Here is a 23,221-nt window from a genome sequence, read left to right on the forward strand (position 1 = left end):
CCTCAGGTGACTGTCTGTGTGGAGTTTGCCCTTTCTTCCCATGTCTGCATGGGTCTCCTCCAGGGGTGCTCCGGTTTCCTCCCACAGCCCAAAGATGTGCAGGCTAGGTGGATTGGCCATGCTAAATTGCCCCTTGGTGTCCAAAAAAAGGTTAGGTGGGGTTACTGGGTTATGGGGATAGGGTGGAGGCGGGGACTTAAGTAGGGTGCTCTTTCCAAGGGCTGGTGCAGACTTGATGGGCCGAATGGCCCCCTTTTGTACTGATTCTATATGTAAAGTATCATGTATTCCATCAATCCTAACACGACAAGTGTGAATGGGAAATTATCTTTATTTTATACCATCACTTAAAGTATTCGGGTTTTAACGCATTTGGATACAAAAAGCAAGCTATATTATCATGCTTCAGAATTTTATTTATTCTTTCTTGGGTTGGGTGCTCCGTCTAGGCTATTTTCCATCCCTAGTTGCCCTTGAAGATGGAGCTGGGCTTTCTTGAACTTTTGTAGTCTGTGTGGTAAAGCAGCACTCATAAAGTTGTGGGCATTTGTTTTCAAAGCCTGTTTAATTTTGTTCTTGAAAATAAATTTGAGCTGTATCTTTACCAAAAATGCTTACTTCAAAAAAAAAGTATATGCAGTGCATATCTATTGGGCTTTCTGGATTTATGTCTGTAGTTTATTATACCAAGGCGAAATTTGAAAATTTCTGCTTTATCCTTCAATAATGCCATCACCCTTACAGCACTGATATGAATAGACAGTAAGTGACTTTGGTTCATCTTTGACTTCCTTCATAGAATCCCTACAGTGCAGAAGGAGGCCATTTGGCCCATCGAGTCTGCTCACCCTCTGAATGAGCACCCCAGCAAGGCTCACTCCCCACCCTATTCCTGTAACCCCATGACCCGACCTAATCTTTTGGATACTACAGGCAATTTAGTTTGACCAATCCACCTAACCTGCACACCTTTGGACTGTGGGAGGAAATCAGAGCACCCGGAGAAAACCTACGCAGACATGGGGAGAATGTACAAACTCCACACAGACAGTCACCTGAGGCTGGAATTGAACCTTGGTCCCTGGCGCTGTGAGGCAGCAAAGCTAACCACTGTGCCATCGTGCTGCCTAAAACAGACTTTTGTATAATTTGTGATTTCATATTTTTATGTAATATATCATAATAAATGGACATCTTTCTTGTCCAGACTTATTGTTTGCAGTTTAAGCATCTCCTAGTTACTGAATTATATTTTCTTTCTCTCTCTCGATCCTTCCAAACATTTAGAACTTTGGGTTAGACTATGATGCATTTCAGAACATGGTCGGGGACTGTCCACCCAGCTTTCTTCAGCTTGCCTTCAACTGTTGCAAAGTAAGTGAGTAATGTATTGCAAAAAAATGAGCTACTTTTTGATTACATTTTGTGGATTAATAAGGAAAATGTTACTTCTTGCTGTTGCAATATCTGATCAGATAGCATTGGCATAGGTTTGCCTTGGGGATATTTTGATAAATGTAGAAGTGTAGTGGACTGTTCAGCCTGAAGTTGTAACCTCAAGTGGATATCATACACCCTGTGCTACTAAGCATTTAATCTACATATTGATTGGAAAAATCAGATAAGAACATAAGAACTAGGAGTAGGCCATCTGGCCCCTCGAGCCTGCTCCGCCATTCAACGAGATCATGGTTGATCTTTTGTGGACTCAGCTCCACATTCCGGCCTGAACACCATAACCCTTAATCCCTTTATTCTTCAAAAAACTATCAATCTTTATCTTAAAAACATTTAATGAAGGAGCGTCAACTGCTTCACTGGGCAAGGAATTCCATAGATTCACAACGCTTTGGGTGAAGAAGTTCCTCCTAAACTCCTAAATCTTCTTCCCCTTATTTTGAGGTTATGCCCCCTAGTTCTGCTTTCACCCGCCAGTGGGAACAACCTGCCCGCATCTATCCTATCTATTCCCTTCAGAATTTTATATGTTTCTATAAGTTTCCCCCCCTTATCCTTCTAAATTCCATGAATACCGTCCCAGCCTACTCAACCTCTCCTCATAATCCAACCCCTTCAGCTCTGGGATTAACCTAGTGAATCTCCTCTGCACACCCTCCAGCCCCAGTAGTCCTTTCTCAGGTAAGGAGACCAAAACTGAAAACAATAATCCAGGTGTGGCCTCACTAACACCGTATACAATTGCAGCATAACCTCCCTAGTCTTAAACTCCATCCCTCTAGCAATGAAGGACAAAATTCCATTTGCCTTCTTAATCACCTGTAAACCAACTTTTTGCGACTCATGCACTAGCACACCCAGGTCTCTCTGCACAGCAGCATGTTTTAATATTTTATCATTTAAATAATAATCCCTTTTGATAACCTCACATTTGTCAACATTGTATTCCATCTGCCAGACCCTAGCCCATTCACTTAACCTATCCAAATCTCTCTGCAGACTTCCAGTATCCTCTGCACCTTTTGCTTTACCACTCACCTTAGTGTTGTCTGCAAACTTGGACACATTGCCCTTGGTCCCCAACTCCAACTCATCTATGTAAATTGTGAACAATTGTGGGCCCAACATTGATCCCTGAGGGACACCACTAGCTACTGATTGCCAACCAGAGAAACACCCATTAATCCCCACTCTTTGCTTTCTATTAATTAAACAATCCTCTATCCATGCTGCTGCTTTACCCTTAATGCCATGCATCTATATCTTATGCAGCAACCTTTTGTGTGGCAACTTGTCGAAGGCTTTCTGGAAATCCAGATATACCACATCCATTGGCTCCCCGTTATCTACTGCACTGTTAATGTCCTCAGAAAATTCCACTAAATTAGTTAGGCACGACCTGCCCTTTATGAACCCATGCTGCGTCTGCCCAATGGGACAATTTCCATCCAGATGCCTCGCTATTTCTTCCTTGATAGATTCCAGCATCTTCCCTACTACCGAAGTTAAGCTCACTGGCCTATAATTACCCGCTTTCTGCCTACCTCCTTTTTTAAACAGTGGTGTCACGTTTGCTAATTTCCAATCCGCCCGGACCACCCAGAGAGTCTAGTGAATTTTGGTAAATTATCACTAGTGCATTTGCAATTTCCCTAGCCATCTCTTTTAGCACTCTGGGATGCATTCCATCAGGGCCAGGAGACTTGTCTACCTTTAGCCCCATTAGCTTGCCCATCACTACCTCCTTAGTGATAACAATCAACTCAAGGTCCTCACCTGTCATAGCCTCATTTCTATCAGTCACTGGCATGTTATTTGTGTCTTCCACTGTGAAGACCAACCCAAAAGACCTGTTCAGTTCCTCAGCCATTTCCTCATCTCCCATTATTAAATCTCCCTTCTCATACTCTAAAGGACCAATATTTACATTAGCCACTCTGTTTTGTTTTATATATTTGTAGAAACTTTTACTATCTGTTTTTATATTCTGAGCAAGTTTACTCTCATAATCTATCTTACTCTTCTTTATAGCTTTTTTAGTAGCTTTCTGTTGCCCCCTAAAGATTTCCCAGTCCTCTAGTCTCCCACTAATCTTTGCGACTTTGTATGCTTTTTCCTTCAATTTGATACTCTCCCTTATTTCCTTAGATATCCACGGTCGATTTTCCCTCTTTCTACCGTCCTTCCTTTTTGTTGGTATATTCCTTTGCTGAGTACTGTGAAAAATCGCTTGGAAGATTCTCCACTGTTCGTCAACTGTTTCACCATAAAGCCTTTGCTCCCAGTCTACCGTAGCTAGTTCTTCTCTCATCCCATTGTAATCTCCTTTGTTTAAGCACAGAACTCTATAGCTTGATTTTACCTTCTCACCCTCCATCTGTATTTTAAATTCCACCATATTGTGATCGCTCCTTCTGAGAGGATCCCTAACTATGAGATCATTAATCAATCCTGTCTCATTACACAGGACCAGATCTAGGACCGCTTATTCCCTCGTAGGTTCCATTACATACTGTTCCAGGAAATTATCGCGGATACATTCTATAAACTCCTCCTCAAGGCTGCCTTGACCGACCTGGTTAAACCAATCGACATGTAGATTAAAATCCTCCATGATAACTTCTGTACCATTTTTACATGCATCAGTTATTTCTTTGTTTATTGCCTGCCCCATCATAATGTTACTATTTGGTGGCCTATAGACTACTCCTATCAGTGACTTTTTTGTCTTACTATTCCTGATTTCCACCCAAATGGATTCAACCTTATCCTCCAGCAAAGATGAAGAGTTTACAAGAATGTTTTTGGGATAGTTTCTTCGAACTGCATTTTCTGGAGCCAACTAGAGAACAGGCTACAGAAAGTACAAGCAGGAGGAGGCCATTTGACTCTGCGAGCCTGCTCCGCCATTCATTATGATCGTGGCTGATCATCAAGTTCAATATCCTGATCTCGCCTCCATATCCCTTGATCCCTTTAGCCCCAAGAGCTATCTCTAATTCTTTCTTGAAATTACACAATGTTTTGGCCTCACTATACTATACTAGATCTGGTATTGTGCAATGAGATGGGATTAATTGGTAACCTCAGTGAATGCACCACTAGATAGCAGTGATCGTAATATTGAATGTTACATTCAGTTTGAGGGAGAGAAGAATGTGTCTAAGACTAGTATTTTAAACTTAAATAAGGGTAATTATGAGGGCATGAAAGTGGAGCCAGCTGAAGTGAACTGGCAACTGAGGTTAAGAGATGGATCAATAGTGGCAGACATTTAAAGGGATAGTTCAGAATACACTGAATGAGGCATGCCAATGAGAAAGAAACATTTCAAGGACAGGGCCTACCATCCGTGGTTAAATTAAAAAAGTTAAAAATATTCTCAAACTTAAAGAAAAAGCATATAATTCTGCAAAGACAGGTGAGGTGAGAAGATTAGAAAGAATGCAAAGACTAGCAGAGAATGACAAATAGATTAATAAGGAGGGAAAAATTAGAATACAAGAGAAAGCTAGCTAGTAATATAAAGATGGATAGTTATTTCTATGGATGCTTAAATAAAAACGTTAACAAAGTGAGTGTTGGTCTGGAGAATTGATAATGGAAAATAAGGAGATGGCAGTTGAATTAAACAGGTATTTTGCATTGATCTTCACCATCCAGAACACAAATAAATCCCAGAAATAGCTATAAATCAGTGAATGGAAAGGCGGTAGTTACTCAGGAAAATTGCAATGATCAGGGAAGTGGTATTGAACAGATTGTTGGGTCTGCGGGCTGACAAATCTCTGGGTCCAGATTGACTTCACCCGAAAATCATGAAGGAAGTGGCTAATGAGATAGTTGACGCATTGGCTTTTAATTTGCCAAAACTCCCTAGGTTTGGGGAAGGTTCCATTAGATTGGAAAAAAGCACATGTAAGTCCTTTATTTAAAAAGGGAAGGAGACAAAGCAGGAAGTTGCAGGCCAGTTAGCCTTACATTTGTCACAGAAAAAATGAGAAGCTAATATTCAAGATGTTATGGCAGAGCATTTTGGAAAATTTCACGGCAATCAGGCAGAGTCAACATGGTTTTGTGAAAGGTAAATCATGTTCTTTGAAGGAGCCACAAGTGCTGTTGATAAAGGGGAACTGACGGATGGTACTGTACTTAGATTTCCAGAAGGCATTTGATAAAGTGCCACATCAAAGGTTATTGTGGAAAAGAGGGTAACATATTGGCTTGGATCGAAGATTGGCTAGCTAACATGAAACTGAGTTGGCATAAATGGGTCTTTTGTTGGTTGGCAGGATGTGATGAATGGTGTGCCATAGAGATCAGTAGTGGGGTCTCAGCTTTTTACAATTTATATAAATAACTTGGATGAAATGTACTGATAACTTAAAGATAGGTAGGAAAGTAAATTGAGAAGAGGACATGGCTGCAAAAGATCTTAGATATAGGTTAAGTGAGGGTACAAAGATCAGGCACATGGAGTAAAATGTGGGCAAATGTGAAGTTGTCCATTTTGGCAGGAACAGCAAAAATTGAAACATATTATCTAAATGGTGAGAGATTGCAGATCTCTGAGATTCAGAAACATCTGGGTATCCTAGTGCATGAATCATAAGGGGAGGGATAGACAACTGACGGTGGCAGTTTCTTTGTCTTTGTGCTGGTTCAGTGGGGGGTGTAGCGGCCATCTTGGGTGTACCTTGATCTGGCACAATCTGAGGCACTGCTGGTTTGCCTCACAGGTCCCCTGTCCGGCTGATGACTTGGAAAGTAAAGGGGTGAAGCTGCACAGTAAAAAGGTCCCGGGTGTTTGCACACCTGAGAGGTTTGAAGGCTGATGTGTTTTATTTTACAGGAGACTTGTTTGAAAATCAATGATCAAACAAGGTTGCAGAAGGGCTGGATGGGGTGGGCTTATCATTCGGGTTTTGATAATGGGGCGGTGAGGGGCGCTGTGTTGATCAACAAGAAGTCGCTTTCTGCGGTTAATATATTTGCAAATCCTGGGAGGAACGTAATTGTTAGTGGGTCATTGGCGGTCACGCGGTGGTAATAGTCAAAACAAAGAGAAAATGCTGGAAAATCTCAGCAGGTCTGGCAACTTCTGTAGGGAGAGAAAAGAGCTAACGTTTAGAGTCCACATGACCCTTTGTCAAAGCTCAGTGTATGCACCGAACTGGATTACACGACATTCATTAATAAGGTGCTGGCTTCTATCCCAGATTTGGATTTACATCAATAGCAGGGTAGACCAGTGGAGATGTATGTATCCGAGGATGAAGGCATTTTCTTTTTTCTCCCACGTCCATCAAGCCTACTCCCGTATTGACATCTTTATGGTGGGTAGGTCTCTTCTCCCTAGGGTGAGGGGGGCAGGGTACAGTGATTGTTATATCTGATCATGCTCAGCACTTTATGGACTTGGTGGTGGGGCAGGCCGCCCTGAGCTACCCCGAGGAGATTGGACAAGGGTTGCTCGCAGATAAGAGTTTTTATGGGCATATATACTCTGCCATTGGGAGTATGTTGAGTTCAACAAGAACGAGGCAGTTTCACCTTCCATGCTATGGGAAGCTCTGAAGGTGGTCATTAGGGGGAGAGATAATGGGCGAAATTCTCCCCCAACGGCGCGATGTCCGCCGACTGGCGCCAAAAATGGCGCCAATCAGACGGGCATCGCGCCGGCCCGAAGGTGCGGAATGCTCCGCATCTTTGGCGGCCTAGCCCCAACATTGAGGGTCTAGGCCGACGCCGGAGGGATTTCCGCCCCGCCAGCTGGCGGAAATGGCGTTTGTTGCCCCGCCAGCTGGCGCGGAAATGCGGCGCATGCGCGGGAGCGTCAGCAGCCGCTGACAGTTTCCCGGCGCATGCGCGGGAGCGTCAGCGGCCGCTGAAAGTTTCCCGCGCATGCGCAGTGGGGAGAGTCTCTTCCGCTTCCGCCATGGTGGAGGCCGTAGCGGAGGCGGAAGGGAAAGACTGCCCCCACGGCACAGGCCCGCCCGCGGATCGGTGGGCCCCGATCGCGGGCCAGGCCACCGTGGGGGCACCCCCCGGGGTCAGATCGCCCCGCGCCCCCCCCCCCCCCCCCCCCCCCCCAGGACCCCGGAGCCCGCCCACGCCGCCTGGTCCCGCCAGTAAATACCAGGTTTGATTTACGCCGGCGGGACAGGCAATTTCTGGGCGGGACTTCGGCCCATCTGGGCTGGAGAATTGAGCGGGGGGTCCCGCCAACCGGCGCGGCCCGATTCCCGCCCCCGCCCAATCTCCGGTACCGGAGACTTCGGCGGGGGCGGGGGTGGGATTCACGGCGGCCAACGGCCATTCTCCGACCCGGCGGGGGTTCGGAGAATGATGCCCACTATCTTACACGGCACACAGGGATAAATCAGGAACGGTGGAGAGGCAGAGGCTGGTGGATTCCATTCTCGATGTGGATCACCAGCACTCAATTGTCCTGACACTGGAGTTGTTGGCAAGCAGAAAGAGATTACAGAATTACAGTTGTTCTCAACTGGCAAGGCGGTGAACCATTTGCGATGCTTGAGGTGGGCCTTTTATGAGTATGGGGAGAAGGCCAGTCGCCTCGCGCACCAGTTGAGATGGCAGACTGCCTCCCTGGAGATAGTGCAGGTCAGGGACTCGGGCGGCGGTTGCTTTCTGCCTCAGTGAAGGTTAATGAGGCATTTGAGGCCTTCTACCGAGACCTGTATAAGTTAGAACCCCCAGAAGAGAAATCATCAATGATGCAATTTTTGGATGGGCTGACGGGGGTGGAGCAGGAGTTGGAGGCGTTGATAGGGCTTGAGGAGTCATGAACGGTATTCGGTTAATGCAGACAGGCAAAGCACTGGTCCTGATCGATTCCCTATCGGATTTTACAAGCAGTTTGCGTGTCAGTTGGTCCCACCTTTGCTGGTTATGTTTAATGATTCCTTGTTGGTGCAGGCATCGATTTTCTTGATCCTGAAGAAGGACAAAGATTCCACGGAAAGCGAGTCATATCGACCTATTTCCTTGTTAAATGCTGACACAAAGTTGTTGGCTAAGGTGCTGGCAATGCATTTGGAGCCTTGCCTCCGTTGTGTGATTTTGGAGGAGCATACTGGTTTTGTTAAAGGCCGGCAGTTGTTGGCCAACATTAGGAGATTGTTAAATGTTGTGTTCATGCCCTCCATAGAGATTGAACCGGAGCTGATTATTTTGATGGACGCTGAGAAAGCATTTGATAGGGTTGAGTGGGGGTACCTCTTTGAAAGGTTTGGCTTTGGGCTAAAGTTTATATCATGGATTAGGCTTTTGTACAGGGCATCTACCGTGAGTGTGCGTACTAATGCTCTGAGCTGGGGTTATTTTCAACTAAATAGGAGTACCGGACAGGCATGTCCATTGTCCTGCTTTTGTTTGCCTGAGCAATTGTGGCCATTGCGTTGAGGTCATCCACCAGATGGAGAGGCATAGTGCGTGGGGGGAGGGAGCATAGAGTGTCCTTAATGCAGATGATTTGTTACTATATATCACGGCCGCACTCTCCAATGTGGAGGAGATAATTAAGCTGTACAAGGGTTTTGGCTCCTTCTTTGGTACAAGCTAAACCTGGGCAAAAGTGAATATTTTCCTCTGAACCCTCTGGGAAAGTGAGCTGATTTGGGGAGATTTCTCATTTCACGGCCAGCACTAGCTTCTGTTATCTGGCGATCTGGGTGGCCCATGATTGGGCCTCGCTCCATAAACTTAATTTTGCTAGTCTGTTTGATGGGGTGAAGGCCGACTTGAAATGGTGGGACGCCCTCCCTCCGAACATAGCAGGTAGGGTTCAGAGGGTGAAGGTTTTTGTGTTTGTTCTAGTGTCTCCCAGTCTTCCCAAGTCTTTCTTTTGCAGGGTCAATAAATTGATATCTACTTTTATTAAGGCTGGTGGGACCCCTTCAGTTCATAGGGCGTTTTTGCAGAGAGAGAGGCAGTCGATGGGGTTGGCACTACCTAATCTGTTATGTTACTATTGGATGGCAAATATTAATAAGGTGTGGGAGTGGTTCAGGGATCTGCAGGCCTGTAGAGAGAAAAATCAGGTAATAACATTTTGGGTATAAATCCTTCACAGCATTAGGAATACATTTGACTTTAAAAATATTTCACTTTGAAAATATATTAAAAAATTGTTGATCTTGCCACTTGCATTTCTCTTTGCTTCATTCCTCAATGAACTTTGGCTTGGATACATTATTTTGCAATTGACTGCATTGCAGTGTTACAAACCATTCATTTTTATGATGCAAGCAGAATGAGTGGGTTCAATCAGCAGCTTGATATTTTATTGTTGATATGCAAATATGGTTACGCAATTTTGTTTTATAGCTGTGATTTGTTGAGGAAATCTTGCTGCTGAGCTCCCCCATCTGCTCAAAAGCCCTCCATTTTAAAATTCTCTGTCTAAATCTCTTAATGAGTTGCTAGATCTGTTCGAAGTCTATCCCATTTAGCACGGTGAGAGTGCCGCACAACACGATGGAGAGTATCCTCCATATGAAGACGGGACTTTGTCTCCACAAGAACTGTGCGGTTGTAACTTCTACTGATACTATCATGGACAGATGCATCTGCAGCAGGCAGATTGGTGAGGATGAGGTCAAGTATGTTTTCCCTCTTGTTGGTTACCTCACTACCTGCTGCAGGCCAGTCTAGCAGCTATGTCCTTTAGGACCCGGCCAGCTTGGCCTGTGGTGGCACTACCGAGCTACTCTTGTTGGTGGACATTGATATCCCCCACCCAGAGCATACCCTGTGCTCTTGCCACCCTCAGAGCTTTCTCCAACTGGTGTTCAACATGGAGGAGTACTGGTTCATCAGTTGATGGTGGGCAGTACGTGGCAATCAGCAGAGGGTTTCCTTGCTCATGTTTAACCTGAAGCCATGAGACTTCATGTGGCCCAGAGTCGATGTTGAGGACTCTCAGGGCAACTCATTCCCGAATGTATACCACTGTGCCGCCGCCTCTGCTGGGTCTGTCCTGCCCGTGAGACAGGACATACCCAGGAATGGTGATAGTGATGACTGGGACATTGTCTGTAAGATATGATTCTGCAAGAAGACTATTTTAGGCTTAACTAGTCTGAGACAGCTCTCCCAACTTTGGCACAAGCTCCCAGATGTTAGTAAGCAGGACTTTGCAGGATCGGCAGGGCTTGGTGTGCCGTTGTCATTCTAGTTCCTGGGTTGATGCCGGGTGGTCCATCCAGTTTCATTCCTTTTTTGTGTTTTCGTAGCGGTTGAATACAACTGAGTGGCTTGCTAGGCCATTTCAGAGGGCATTATCTACACGTAAGTTCAATACAGTAAAAGGATTTGACATTCAGAATTCCAGGAGTCCGGTCATCTGTTTAATTAGCTCATTGATGCAGCTGAGGTAATCCATCAGCAACACCACTTCTGAGTTCCCTGTTTTGCCATTGTACATGCATAGGATTACTCAACTTGCTTTTCAGAGAGATTTTGGAGTAAGTTTGAAATGACAAATTTGTGTAAATTATGCTGGACGTTGCAGATAAAATTCTGGATTGTTATTTTCCACAATATTACATTTAATCACTAGTTCCAAAATATTCAGTCACATTTACTTCCCTTGTATGTTCAGGTTCATTTCCCATCGATAGGTCCAGCAGTATGCTTTCCCTTTGGTCTTCTTGCATATTGAATCACAAAGGTGTCTTGTACACAATAAATGCTCCATCTCCCTTTTTACTCTCCCTGCTAGATTGTTTGGACATTTTATGTATTTACTGACATGTACACTTTCCCACTATTAAGTGATCTGTAGCTGACCTTTAATGGTCTGACCAAATCCCTTCCTTAAAAGTGATATTTTGTTTCTATCTTTTTGTTATTTGTCATTGCTATGTCTGATCTTCATACCCCACCATCCCTTTTTTTTTACCCTTATCATTTCAAACTAAATTATAACCCATTATCACAATAATGATAAATTGGATTTAAATGCCTTTAACATTATACGCCACAGGTGTTTTAAAGCAGCCCTATCAAACAAAATTTGAATTGAGTACGGACAGCATGGTAGCATTGTGGATAGCACAATTGCTTCACAGCTCCAGGGTCCCAGGTTCGATTCCGGCTTGGGTCACTGTCTGTGCGGAGTCTGCACATCCTCCCTGTGTGTGCGTGGGTTTCCTCCGGGTGCTCCGGTTTCCTCCCACAGTCCAAAGATGTGCAGGTTAGGTGGATTGGCCATGATAAATTGCCCTTAGTGTCCAAAATTGCCCTTAGTGTTGGGTGGGGTTACTGGGTTATGGGGATAGGGTGGAGGTGTTGACCTTGGGTAGAGCGCTCTTTCCAAGAGCCGGTGCAGACTCGATGGGCCGAATGGCCTCCTTCTGCACTGTAAATTCTATGATTCTATGACATCATACCCATTGAACAGAATGAGTTTCTCCTAATTTCTCCTTCTCTGCGAACATAAAGTTTCTCATACTCTTTAGACCAGTTTTTTTTGCCTGGGACCCATTTTTACCAACTGGCCGACCTTTGTAACCCACGGCGGGCAAGCCTTTGCAACCCACAGCGAGCCGGCTATTGCGACATTGTCGCTCACCTTTTAATGTGACAGCTGAGCCTGCTTGGTCCTCACGATGTCACTTGGTTTGTCATTCAGTGTTACATTTCTGCTAAGGAATTCAGTTGATATAAGTTCTCAGTGCATTAAAAAAAAAAATCAAGAGGTTTGTCCTCGAGCCCGCCATGCTTAATCTTCAAATGCCTTTGAGATTTTGAGGGTTCTAATCTTTCATTTGTCAGTACTTCCCTGCATATAACACAGATGGGCTTTGCGTCCTGATTTGCATTGGCACAATTTGTAAACCCGTGCCACAAGAAATCTTCTTTATACTGCTTTGTTCCTGATTTCAGCTCCTTAATGGGTTGTTCACCAGAAGCCCTGGAGCTCACACCAGCACTTCTGGCATCTACAAAATGATGGAATTTCTCTTGCGCCCAAAGCACGTGGCATCAGTGTATGGGGCGTGTGACCTGCTCCCTGCCACTGCTTCTGGAGAGAAGACTCCATTGATTTTCGAAAAGAATCGGCTCCTGGGTCAGTGCGCTATCATCAGGAGGAAGTGATCTGCCTCGCTGGGCTCCGGGCCTGCGCATTGCTGAGTCATAGAATTTACAGTGCAGAAGGAGGCCATTCGACCCATCGAGTGTGCACCGGCTCTTGGAAAGAGCACCCCACATGAGGTCCACACCTCCACCCTATCCCCACAACCCAGCAACCCCACCTAACACTAAGGGCAATTTTGGACGGCCAATCCACCTAACCCGCACATCTTTGGACTGTGGGAGGAAACCTGAGAACCCGGAGGAAACCCATTCAACACGGGGAGAATGTGCAGACTCCGCACAGACACTGACCCAAACCGGGAATCGAACCTGGCACCCTGGAGCTGTGAAGCAATTGTGCTAACCACAATGCTACCGTGCTGCCCCAAAGCCCCAAGCTCAGGGGGCATGCAAACTTCGCAAGTCTGGCAATGTCTGTGGAGAGAGAAACAGAGTTAACATTTTAACAAATATGGTGACTCTTTGGAGCTGTCATAACGGACTCTAAATGTAAACTTTGTTTCTCTCTCCACAGATGCTGCTTTCCAGCACTTTGTTTTTATCTTCGACCTCCGTCATCTACAGTATTTTGCTCTATTAGAATATATGGGTTCTTCAGCTATTCTAACCCCTGGTTAGATCATGTCTGGATTACTGTGAGTAGTTCTGGGCACCACTCCTTCGGAAGGATATATAATACATTTAATCAGGACGGAAAGCTGAAGACCAGGCTAGAGCAGGGATTGTGAATTGGGCAATTTTACTGCTGCTGCTTCAGTTTTGTTTGAGATGACCAAACCTTTTAATGGAATTTATTGAAGGAATCGGATAAAGAAATCTCTGGGGGGGTGTATCATCAAAACTAGCTAAGGCGGCTCTGCAGGAATGTACTATTTTGGTGAGAACTGTCTTCAGGGACCTCACTTGGAATGTGACTACCGGTGAACTTCAGGGCTGAGTCAATTGAGTGGGAAAGTGAAAGATCCTATGTACCAGAGGCCAAGTTAGGAAACGTTCAAACTGCATATGATGCACATGTTGAGAGGAGTAATTGTAGTTCCGTAAGACCTATCTTTGTTGTATTGGTTATTTACAGTGAAATTTACCTTTTACTTGAAGTAGAATTTGTCTGTTAATTCATGTTTAGTTTTCCTTGGTTATGATTTTTGGTAAAGTGTAAGTTACAGATAGTGAAATCTTGTTGGTAATTTCTTCACTTGGACATTGTTTGCTAAGTTTGGTTATTTTGGTTTAGTTTCCCCCACTGGGATCCTAATAAGGTTGAGGTGCCTGATTGAAGTTTTGAAAATATTAAGGGAAACTGGGTAGCTCGGCAGAAACTATTTTCATTCGCTGACCAATCTAAGATCAGGAGTGAAAAGCCGATTTTTCAGGAGTGAAATTAGGAAACACTAGTTTCAAATTCTCTTCTGCCAATGACAATTAACGCGAGATCAATTCTGAATTTTCAAACAGAGATTGATTTTTTGTTAGCCAAAGATATTAAGGGATATGGGGCAAACATAGATACATGCAGTTATGTCATACATTAACCATGATTTCATTGAAAGCGGGAGAAGCTTGAGGGGCTAAATAATGTTCCTTTTGACTTCAGTGTATTTTCAGGGATTCCATAGGGATCTTTATAAAATATTTGATCTATGCTATAATTGTCTTGAGTTTGTTAAAAATGTATTATTGATGTAAGTGGAACCTAATATTTTAAGAAATAACATCACCATTAAAAAAAATCAAAATATTTAATTTTAGATTATTTAATCTTAACGTGTTGAATCTTTGCAGCATTTGAAGTACACAGATTAACTATAATGGAACCTGCATGGAACAGTCATTTGGGGATGGATTCTTTCTGGTGTTAAAATCAGCAGTTAAAAGTGGACACTTCAGCTATAATTAGTCGTGTCAAACACGTGAAATAACTTATGCATAGAATTTAAATTTGGATATTATTGAGGTGAAGTGAACGTGTGCAGAAGATGACCATTTGGACCACCATGGCTGGTAGAGCAACGAAAAATTAATCCTATTGCCCTGTTGTCTCACCAGAGCTTGTGCTTTCAGCTGTCTCAAATATGTATTGACTTTTCCTTTGTAAGATACACTGGGCAGCACGGTGGCACAGTGGTTAGCACTGTTGCTTCACAGCGGCAGTGTTCCGGGTTCGAGTCCTGCTTTGGTCACTGTCTGTCGGAGTCTGCACATTCTCCCTGTGCCTGTGTGGGTTTTCTCCGGGTGCTCCGGCTTCCTCCCACAAGTTGTGAAAGATATGCTGTTTGGTGAATTGGACATTCTGAATTCTCCCTCAGTGTACCCGGAAAGGCACCGGAGTGTGGCAACTAGGGGATTTTCACAGTAACGTCATTGCAGTGTTAATGTAAGCCTACTTGTGACAATAATAAAGATTATTATAGTTATTTATATTACAACTCTATTGGTAAAGAAACTTCTAGCCTCTATGCTTGCTTTCTTAGAGAATTTTAAATTGATGACGTTGAACTGACTTCCCAGCTAGAGAAAATTAATTTTCTCTTTTATCAGAACACTTCATAACTGTTGAGTTTCTTTTTTCCTCTGGTGGAAAATGCCCCAGTATCTCAAAGCTCTCCTTATAATTTATCATCCTGGTGAATTATCATTGCTTTCCACAATTATTGTTTCTCAGTGGCTGTAAATACATATCCCTGATATACCTATTGCTTGTGATGGAACCTGCTTTATACTGATACCTTATATTGGAGATTTAGTGAATTATAAAAAGAACTATGTGAAATAGTAAAATTGTTCTCACTGTAGATTTTGCCTCCTGGATTTCAATTGTAAACCATTTACTGTGAAGTGCTTTGTGGTCGTTCAACATTAAATGTTAAACTTCTTTTCTGCAGATGGATCCAAAGCTCCGTCCATCCTTTCCAGAGATCGTAAAAATGATAGAAGAAATTATGCCACACCTACAGGCTGAAGGCCAAGAGAGATCTATTAACAGTGAAGAAGGTAGAGAGACCAAGCCAATTAATCTTCAGAAAAGTAAGCAGTCCCTTTTTTTTTATCTAAATAAAAATCAGGCTGTTGAGTGCCATGAAAATGTGTTAATAATGAATTTTTACTGCATTGAATTCTTGCAGCACTATTTTTAACTATACAGAGCATTTATATTGGATCCTACCAATTAAAGAATTCAGTGCAGCCATAAATGCAATCAGTTTGCATTCGTATTATCGGCACAAAATGGGTGCAATTGGTTGCATAATTGAGGAGATTTGAATTGAAATTGGGTTAAGAGCTCTGAGATCTTTAATGCTAGTTTAAAGACAATTTCTGCCAGAAGTTGGCCGTGTCCCAAGAATTAAATGATGAGGGAAGCTTCTGCCGATTGTGCCTGTTGGAGGTCGTTCAAGAAGGCTTGAGGTGCTCGTTTTCATGTTTTACATGTTAAATATTTTATTTGCCAAGAAGCTGACAGGTGTACACATATTAAACAAATAAACTGCTCAATATGGTAAAGTAATTTTCAGTAACCTAAAACCATGTTACCTGCAGGTGGCGGAAGACTAGACACTAATTAGAATTATTTATTTTGTGATAAAATAGAGATTTTCAACTCCATTAATATATCTGTACCATGTTACTGCGCTTAACTACATCAATGATTTAAAAAAAAATCTGACACTGGCTGCCCTGAGTTGTGGAAGATTTTATGTTTAATTGTGCAAATAGGTTTGGGGAGAAAAAACAGCAATTTAAAGCACAAATTACACTCCGTTTTCTGATTACACCTAAAGTGGAAACTTCACTCGGCTGAATGTTTGCTAACACTTCTGAATTTGCAGTGTTCCATGCAGGGATCCCGAAAGGTATGCAATTCCATGTGTACTCTATTGTCTGGTATTTCAATAGCTGCTTTGGACACGGAAATTAAAAATATTAACTCTACGTAAATTCCTTAAACCTTCCTGCAAACATTGATGTTGAAACTGGTTAGAGGTTTACAGCATGGAAACAGGCCCTTCGGCCCAACTTGTCCATGCCGCCCAGTTTTTAACCACAAAGCTAGTCCCAATTGCCCACATTTGGCCCATATCCCATTACTATGCAGCATGCCACACTATGTTTCTGAATAATTCATGTAATAAACTATAATTGAACTAGTGATCATTCAGTTTGTACTTTATAACCCAGGTGTGATCTTATGTTGAGGGGTTGGGGATGACGGCATTAATTGATGTATCAGCATATTCTCAATGACCGAGCAATGCAGTTTTATGACTGAAAGTTCTGCATATGAACTCCTATTCTCCATGCTGTAAAGGAAAGTGACTTTTTAAAAAATAACACTCTGCCCAATCCTGTTTTAGTGAACAATTTCTACATTCAGATATATTTATAACAGGCTGTCCTGGGTGTGTATTGTTGGAGCCTCAGTTATATAGACAAGTGGACAGTATTCCATCACGCTCCTGACTTGTGCATTTACATGATGGACAGGCTTTGGGGAGTCGGGAGGTGAATTAATTGTCTCAGAATTCCCAGCCTTTTTGTCCTGCTCTTGTACCCACAGTATTTATATGGTTTATCCAGTATTTATATGGTTTATCCAGTTAAGTTTCTGGTTAATGATATGACCCCAGGATATTTATGCAGGAGTAATGCCATTCAATGTTGCGTGGAGATGAATACATTCTCTCGAGTTGGAGATGATCATTGCCTGGCACTTGCACAGCATAAATGCTATTATTCAGCCAATGCCTGAATGCTGTGCAAGTCTTGTTGCATGTAACACAGACTGCTTCAGTGCCTGAGGAGTTGCGAATGGAATTAAATACTGCAACCTTCAATACACAACTCCACATCTGATCTTATAATGGAGGAAAGTTCATTGAAGCAATTGAAGATGGTTGGGCCAAAGACACAGCCCTGTGGAACTCCTGCAGCAAAGTTCTGGGGCTGATATGATTGCGTCCAATAACTACAGGTATCTTTTTTGTGGTAGGCATGACTCCAACCAGTGGCGTGTTTTCCCTCCATTCCTATTGACTTCAATTTTGTTAGGGCTCCTTCATGCTGGATTATGAACATATTAGGAGCAGGAAAAGGCCTCTCAGCCCTGCTGTGCCAATTAATAAGATCATGCATAATCTGATTGTAACCTCCCACATACCCCCGATAACCCTTCACCTCCTTGTTTATCAATTATCTATCTATCACTGTCTTGAAAACATTCAAGGACTCTGCTTCTGCTACCTTTTGAAGATGACAGTCCCAAAGATGCAGTACCCACTGAGAGAGAACATTTCTCTTCATCTCTGTCTTAGATGGGTGAACTCTTAATAATGAACCCTAGTTCTAGATTCTCCCCCAAGAGGAATCATCCTCTCCACAGCCACCCAGTCATGACCCCTCAGGATCTTGATGTTTCAATCAAGTTGCCTCTTCCTTGTCTAAACTCCAATGGATGCAAGCCTAGTCTGTCCAGTCTTTCCTCCGAAGACAATCTGCCCAATCCTGGTATTAGTTCAGTAAACCTTCTGTGAACTGCAGTATACCAGATGTGGTCTCACCAGTGTCCTGTGCAACTGAATCGTCACCTCCCTACTTTGATATTTAATTCCCTTTGCAATAACTGATAATATATTAGCTTTCCTAGTTACTTGTTGTAGCTGTATATTAGCATTTTGTGATTCATGAAAAAGGACACCTATATCCCTCTGCATTTCAAAGCCCACCATTTAGATAATGTGCTTTTTTCAGTCTTCCTGCTAAAATGGACAATTTCACATTTGGCCACATTATACTCTGTTTGCCAGATCTTTGCGCACTTGCTTAACGTATCTATATCTCTTGTATCCTCCTAATGTACTCTTCACAACTTACTTTCCACCTATTTTTGAATCATCAGCAAATTTGGCTAACATACCTTCTGTCCTTTCACCCAAGTCATTTATGTAAATTGTAAAATGTTGAGATCCCAGCACTGCTCCCTGTGGTACACCACTCATCACATCTCACCAACTAGAAAAAGGACCCATTTATAGCTTCCCTCTGTTTCCTGCTACTTTGCCAATTTTCTTTTCATGCTAATATGTTACTCTCTACACCATGAGCTTTTAATCTTTGATGTGGTACCTTATCAAATGCTTTCTGGAAATCTAAGTACTGTACATTCACTGGTTCCTCTTTATCCAAAGCACATGTGACTCCTTCAAAGAACCCTAATAAATTTGCTGAACATGATTTCTATTTCCCAAAACCATGTTCACTCAACCTGATTGGCGTAAATTTTTCTACTCAACCTGATTGGTGTAAATTTTTCTAAGTGCCCTGCCGTAGCATTTTTAATAGTGATGATGTGGAGATGCTGGCGTTGGACTGGGGTGAGCACAGTAAGAAGTCTTACAACACCAGGTTGAAGTCAACAGGTTTGTTTAGAATCACTAGCTTTCGGAGTCCTGCTCCTTCCTCGGGTGAATGAAGAGGTAGGTTCCAGAAACATTTATATAGACGAAGTCAAAGATGCAAGACGATACTTTGAATGCGAGTCTTTGCAGGTAATTAAGTCGTTACAGGTCCAGATGGAGCAGGTTAAAGAGGTGTGAATTGTCTCAAGCCAGGACAGTTGGTAGGATTTTGCAAACCAAGGCCAGATGGTGGGGGGGGTGAATGTAATGCGACATGAGCCCAAGCTCCCGGTTGAGGCAGTACTCATATGTGCGGAACCTGGCTATAAGTTTCTGCTCGGCGATTCTGCATTGTCGCGCGTCCCGAAGGCCGCCTTGGAGAATGCTTACCCGAACATCAGAGGCTGAATGCCCTTGACTGCTAAAGTGCTCCCCAACTGGAAGGGAACATTCCTGCCTGGCGATTGTTGCGCGATGTCCGATCATCTGTTGTCGCAGCGTCTCCATGGTCTCGCCAACATACCACCCTTCGGGACATCCTTTCCTGCATCAGGACTTCTTACTGATTATTAATAGTGATCTCGGTCATCGTCACTGTGATAGATGTTCAGCTCACTGACCTGTAGCTTCCACCTTTCTGTCTCACTCTCTTTTTGAGTAAAGGAATTGCACGGGCTGGTTTAGCACGGGGCTAAAGGGCTGGCTTTTAAAGCCGACCAAGGCAGGCCAGCAGCACTGTTCAATTCCCGTACTGGCCTCCCCGAACAGGCGCCGGAATGTGACGTCTAGGGGCTTTTCACCGTAACTTCATTGAAGCCTACTTGTGACAATAAGCGATTTTCATTTCATTTTCATTCATTTCATTTCACATGGGTATTTTTGCAATCTAATGCACCTTTCCCAAATCCAGGATATTTTGGAAAATTTAAACCAACTCGTCAACTATTTCACTAGCCACTCCGTTTAAGACCTTAGGTTGAAGTTCATCTGGAGCCAGAGATTTTTCAGCTCGCAGCTCCAACAATATTCTAAGTACCACTTCACTTGTGATTATCATTTTCCTGAGTTCCTTCCTCCATTCCAATTCCTGATTTAACAGCTATTTCTGGGATATTACTTGTAACCTTAATGGTGAAGATCCTTGCAAAATACCTGTTCAATTCATCTGCTATCTCATTTTATTTAAAATTTATTAATTCTCCAGATTCACTTTTTATTCGCCCAGTGCTCATTTTGTTAACTCTTATTTATGTATGCAAAGAAACTCTTACTATTCATCGTTATATGTCTAGCTAGGTTTCTCTTCTACTCCCTTCTTAGTAAGGTTTTTGTCATTCTTCGCTATTCTTTATATTCCGTCCAATCTTTGGACCTGGCACTTCTCTTTGTGTAATTGTATGCTTTTTTGCGCGTTTAGTTAATCGCGGTTATTGGATCCCCCCCTTGGAATTTTTCTTTCTCCTTGAAATGTATGTATTCTGAAATATCTTTAATCTCTCCCTCAAACTCATTTGCCAGTTTATTCTAGCTAGCTCTGTTTTAATTGTTCTGATCCCAGCTGATGTTACTACTGGACGATCAGCTCCCCGAATGGAACCTTGGCTCAAGAGGCCCTAACTTTTTTTTGCGATGTGGATGAACAGAATCACAGGACTGCCAGTTAACTTTTAACAAAACAAAAACATTTATTCAACGAGAAAAGATTAACTATAAAACGCTACTCCTTCATTCCCACTGCACCTCCACAGACACACACACATCTATAAGGATTACACAAGTTACAAAAATCAGTAAGTACATAGTCTGTGTACCAATCGCTGAAATGACAGTGAAACCAAATGACAGTTCCCACCCATAACAACTTATGTGTATTTCTCATCAAACCCCTTCTAAATGCTTATCAAGCTTTGAGCCAACTGGTCTCACTGGAACTCTGAAATCTACATGAATGTTTCCAAACTCCATTCTTGAAAAAACATGATGTGGAATCTTCTGCCAAACAATGCTTTCTCTTGGATGCCTTCAAAAAGAAACCACTTCCAGGATTTAAATATCTCCTTTCAATATTTCTCTGTCTTGGATTGCATGTGCATTCAAAGTTCCACACAATCTCTCAGGTAATGAACCATGTCAACATAACACGACTGCTTCACAGGCTACATTAAGGTGTCGCCAACCTTAGGGTTACTTCAGATGTCTGGCTTCTCACTAGCCAATTTTCCCAGGTCTGCACCTTGTAGTTCTATCCTTGACTGGGAGCCTCTCTCCTTTCTTTAACTTCAGTGAAGAGTACCTTGTTCATATGCCAGTTTTGTCCCTTTGACTTCCATCTTCCTGGGATTTCTCTTTCAATTCCCTGGTTTCTAGAACTATGTTGTTTACCTTCTGGGACTTGCTTTCTGCCCCATACTCCATTTCTGCTGGCAGTCTCTGTGAGAGTACCTGGTTTCAACTGAACAATAAGTGATAACGCTTTTCAATGTGGGCCCCGGGTTGCAAAACAATCTTAGCCTAGTCTTTTTTTAAACCATGTGTGTTTTCACGTTGTAAACTTTAAATTACAATGGAGGCACGGTTTGAAGTGAAATCCACACGCAAGTGCATGAAGCTACTAAAGTTTTAATCCTATGTTACACAGAAACACAAAATTAAACTTACGTAAAGCTATGTTTCTAATAGCCACACATAAAAAAAAATAGATTATTTATAAACTACCTCTGCTTCCTAACACTTGGCCACATAATTCCGCTTATTTAATTTTGAAATACTAGTCTCGGACCCACTCTTCTTTCCCACAAACAAAATGTAAAATTCAATCGTATTATAATCGCTGCTATGTCATCTATATGTGGATTATAATCCCCTTTTCTGACAATCTCCCATTATCTCTTCCTTTACTCTACTACCATGTAGTTATAATTAGGGGAACTGTACGCAACTCTTTGTATTCTCTAGCCTTTCCTGCCATGTTCCCTTTATCATTTAACATATCAATACCTTTCTCTCTTATCTTGTCTCTACTCTTTGGTTTACTGGATCTTCCCAAATTCGATCCCATGCTCTCGCTAATTAGCTTATACCACTCTTTACATCCCTAGTTATGTGGCTTGCTCGAACATTAGTCCCAGCATGGTTCAGGTTGGCACAGTGGTTAGCCCTGCTGCCTTACAGTGCCAAGAACCCGGGTTTGATTCTAGCCTTGGGTGACTGACTGTGGAGTTTGCACATTCTCTGTGTCTGTGTGAGTTTCTTTCGGGTCCTCTGGTTTCCTCCCACAGATCAAAGATGTGCAGATTAGGTGGATTGGCCATGATCAATGCGCGGGGTTATGGGGTCCGGGTGAATGAGTGGGCCTAGGTAGAGTGCTCTTTTGGAGGGTCAGTGCAGACTCGATGGGCCGAATTATCTATTCTGCACTGTTGGGATTCTATAGATTTTATAGGTGTAGACCGTCCAAACAGTATAGATTCCACTTTCCCCAATAATGATGCCAGTGTCCCAAGAACTGGAACCTAGTTCTCCCACAACAGTCTTTGAGCCATGCACGTGGCTCAGGTAATAACCCAGAGATTAGTACCTTTGAGGTTCTGCTTTCATTTTAGTGCCAAGCTTCTCATACCCTCTGCAGGTTTAATAAAATTCTTCCTTGATGTCAAGGGAAGTCCCTATCATTTCACCTCTTCAATTCATCTCTTTTCTCCATGTTTGGAGCAAGATGTAATACGGTCTGATCATCCTGGTTGAAGATGGTTGCAAGTGATTCAACCTTGTCTTTTGCACTGATGTGCTGGGTTCCACGATCTTTTGAGGGTGAGGATGGGTGGCACGGTAGCACAATGGTTAGCACTGTTGCTTCACACCGCTAGAGACCCCATTTTGAGTCCCAGTTTGGGTCACTGTCTGTGTGGAGTCTGCACGTTCTCCCGTGTTTGCGTGGGTTTCCTCCGGGTGCTCCGGTTTCCTCCTATAAAAAGTTCCGAAAGACGTGCTTGTTAGGTGAATTGGACATTCTGAATTCTCCCTCAGTGTACTGGAACAGGTGCCGTAGTGTGGCGATTAGGGGATTTTCACAATAATTTTATTGCAGGGTTAATATTTTTTAAAAATAGTTTATTATTACTACTATTATTATATTTGTGGAACCGCCGCCTCCCCTGGTTAGTTGTTTAACTGTCACGATACGATGTGACAGCACCGCAGAAGAGTGATCTGATTTGTTGGTTGTGGGATTACTTTGCTGCATT

At 43.0% G+C, this 23,221-nt stretch overlaps 1 protein-coding gene across 4 annotated transcripts in view; it reads left to right on the forward strand.

Annotated features, from left to right (window-relative positions):
• The window catches only part of LOC140426258 (dual specificity testis-specific protein kinase 2-like), a 165,330-nt gene that overhangs the window by 128,979 nt on the left and 13,130 nt on the right, over positions 1–23,221 (forward strand). For all 4 annotated transcript variants that reach the window (XM_072510785.1, XM_072510783.1, XM_072510786.1 and 1 more), the window contains 2 exons: positions 1,288–1,374; positions 15,468–15,609. In XM_072510785.1, coding sequence (XP_072366886.1) covers positions 1,288–1,374; positions 15,468–15,609 — 229 coding nt within the window. The remainder of the gene's footprint in view (positions 1–1,287; positions 1,375–15,467; positions 15,610–23,221) is intronic.

The sequence above is a fragment of the Scyliorhinus torazame genome, chromosome 7 (assembly GCF_047496885.1).
Source record: "Scyliorhinus torazame isolate Kashiwa2021f chromosome 7, sScyTor2.1, whole genome shotgun sequence".
In the NCBI taxonomy this organism is placed as follows: Eukaryota; Metazoa; Chordata; class Chondrichthyes; order Carcharhiniformes; family Scyliorhinidae; genus Scyliorhinus; species Scyliorhinus torazame.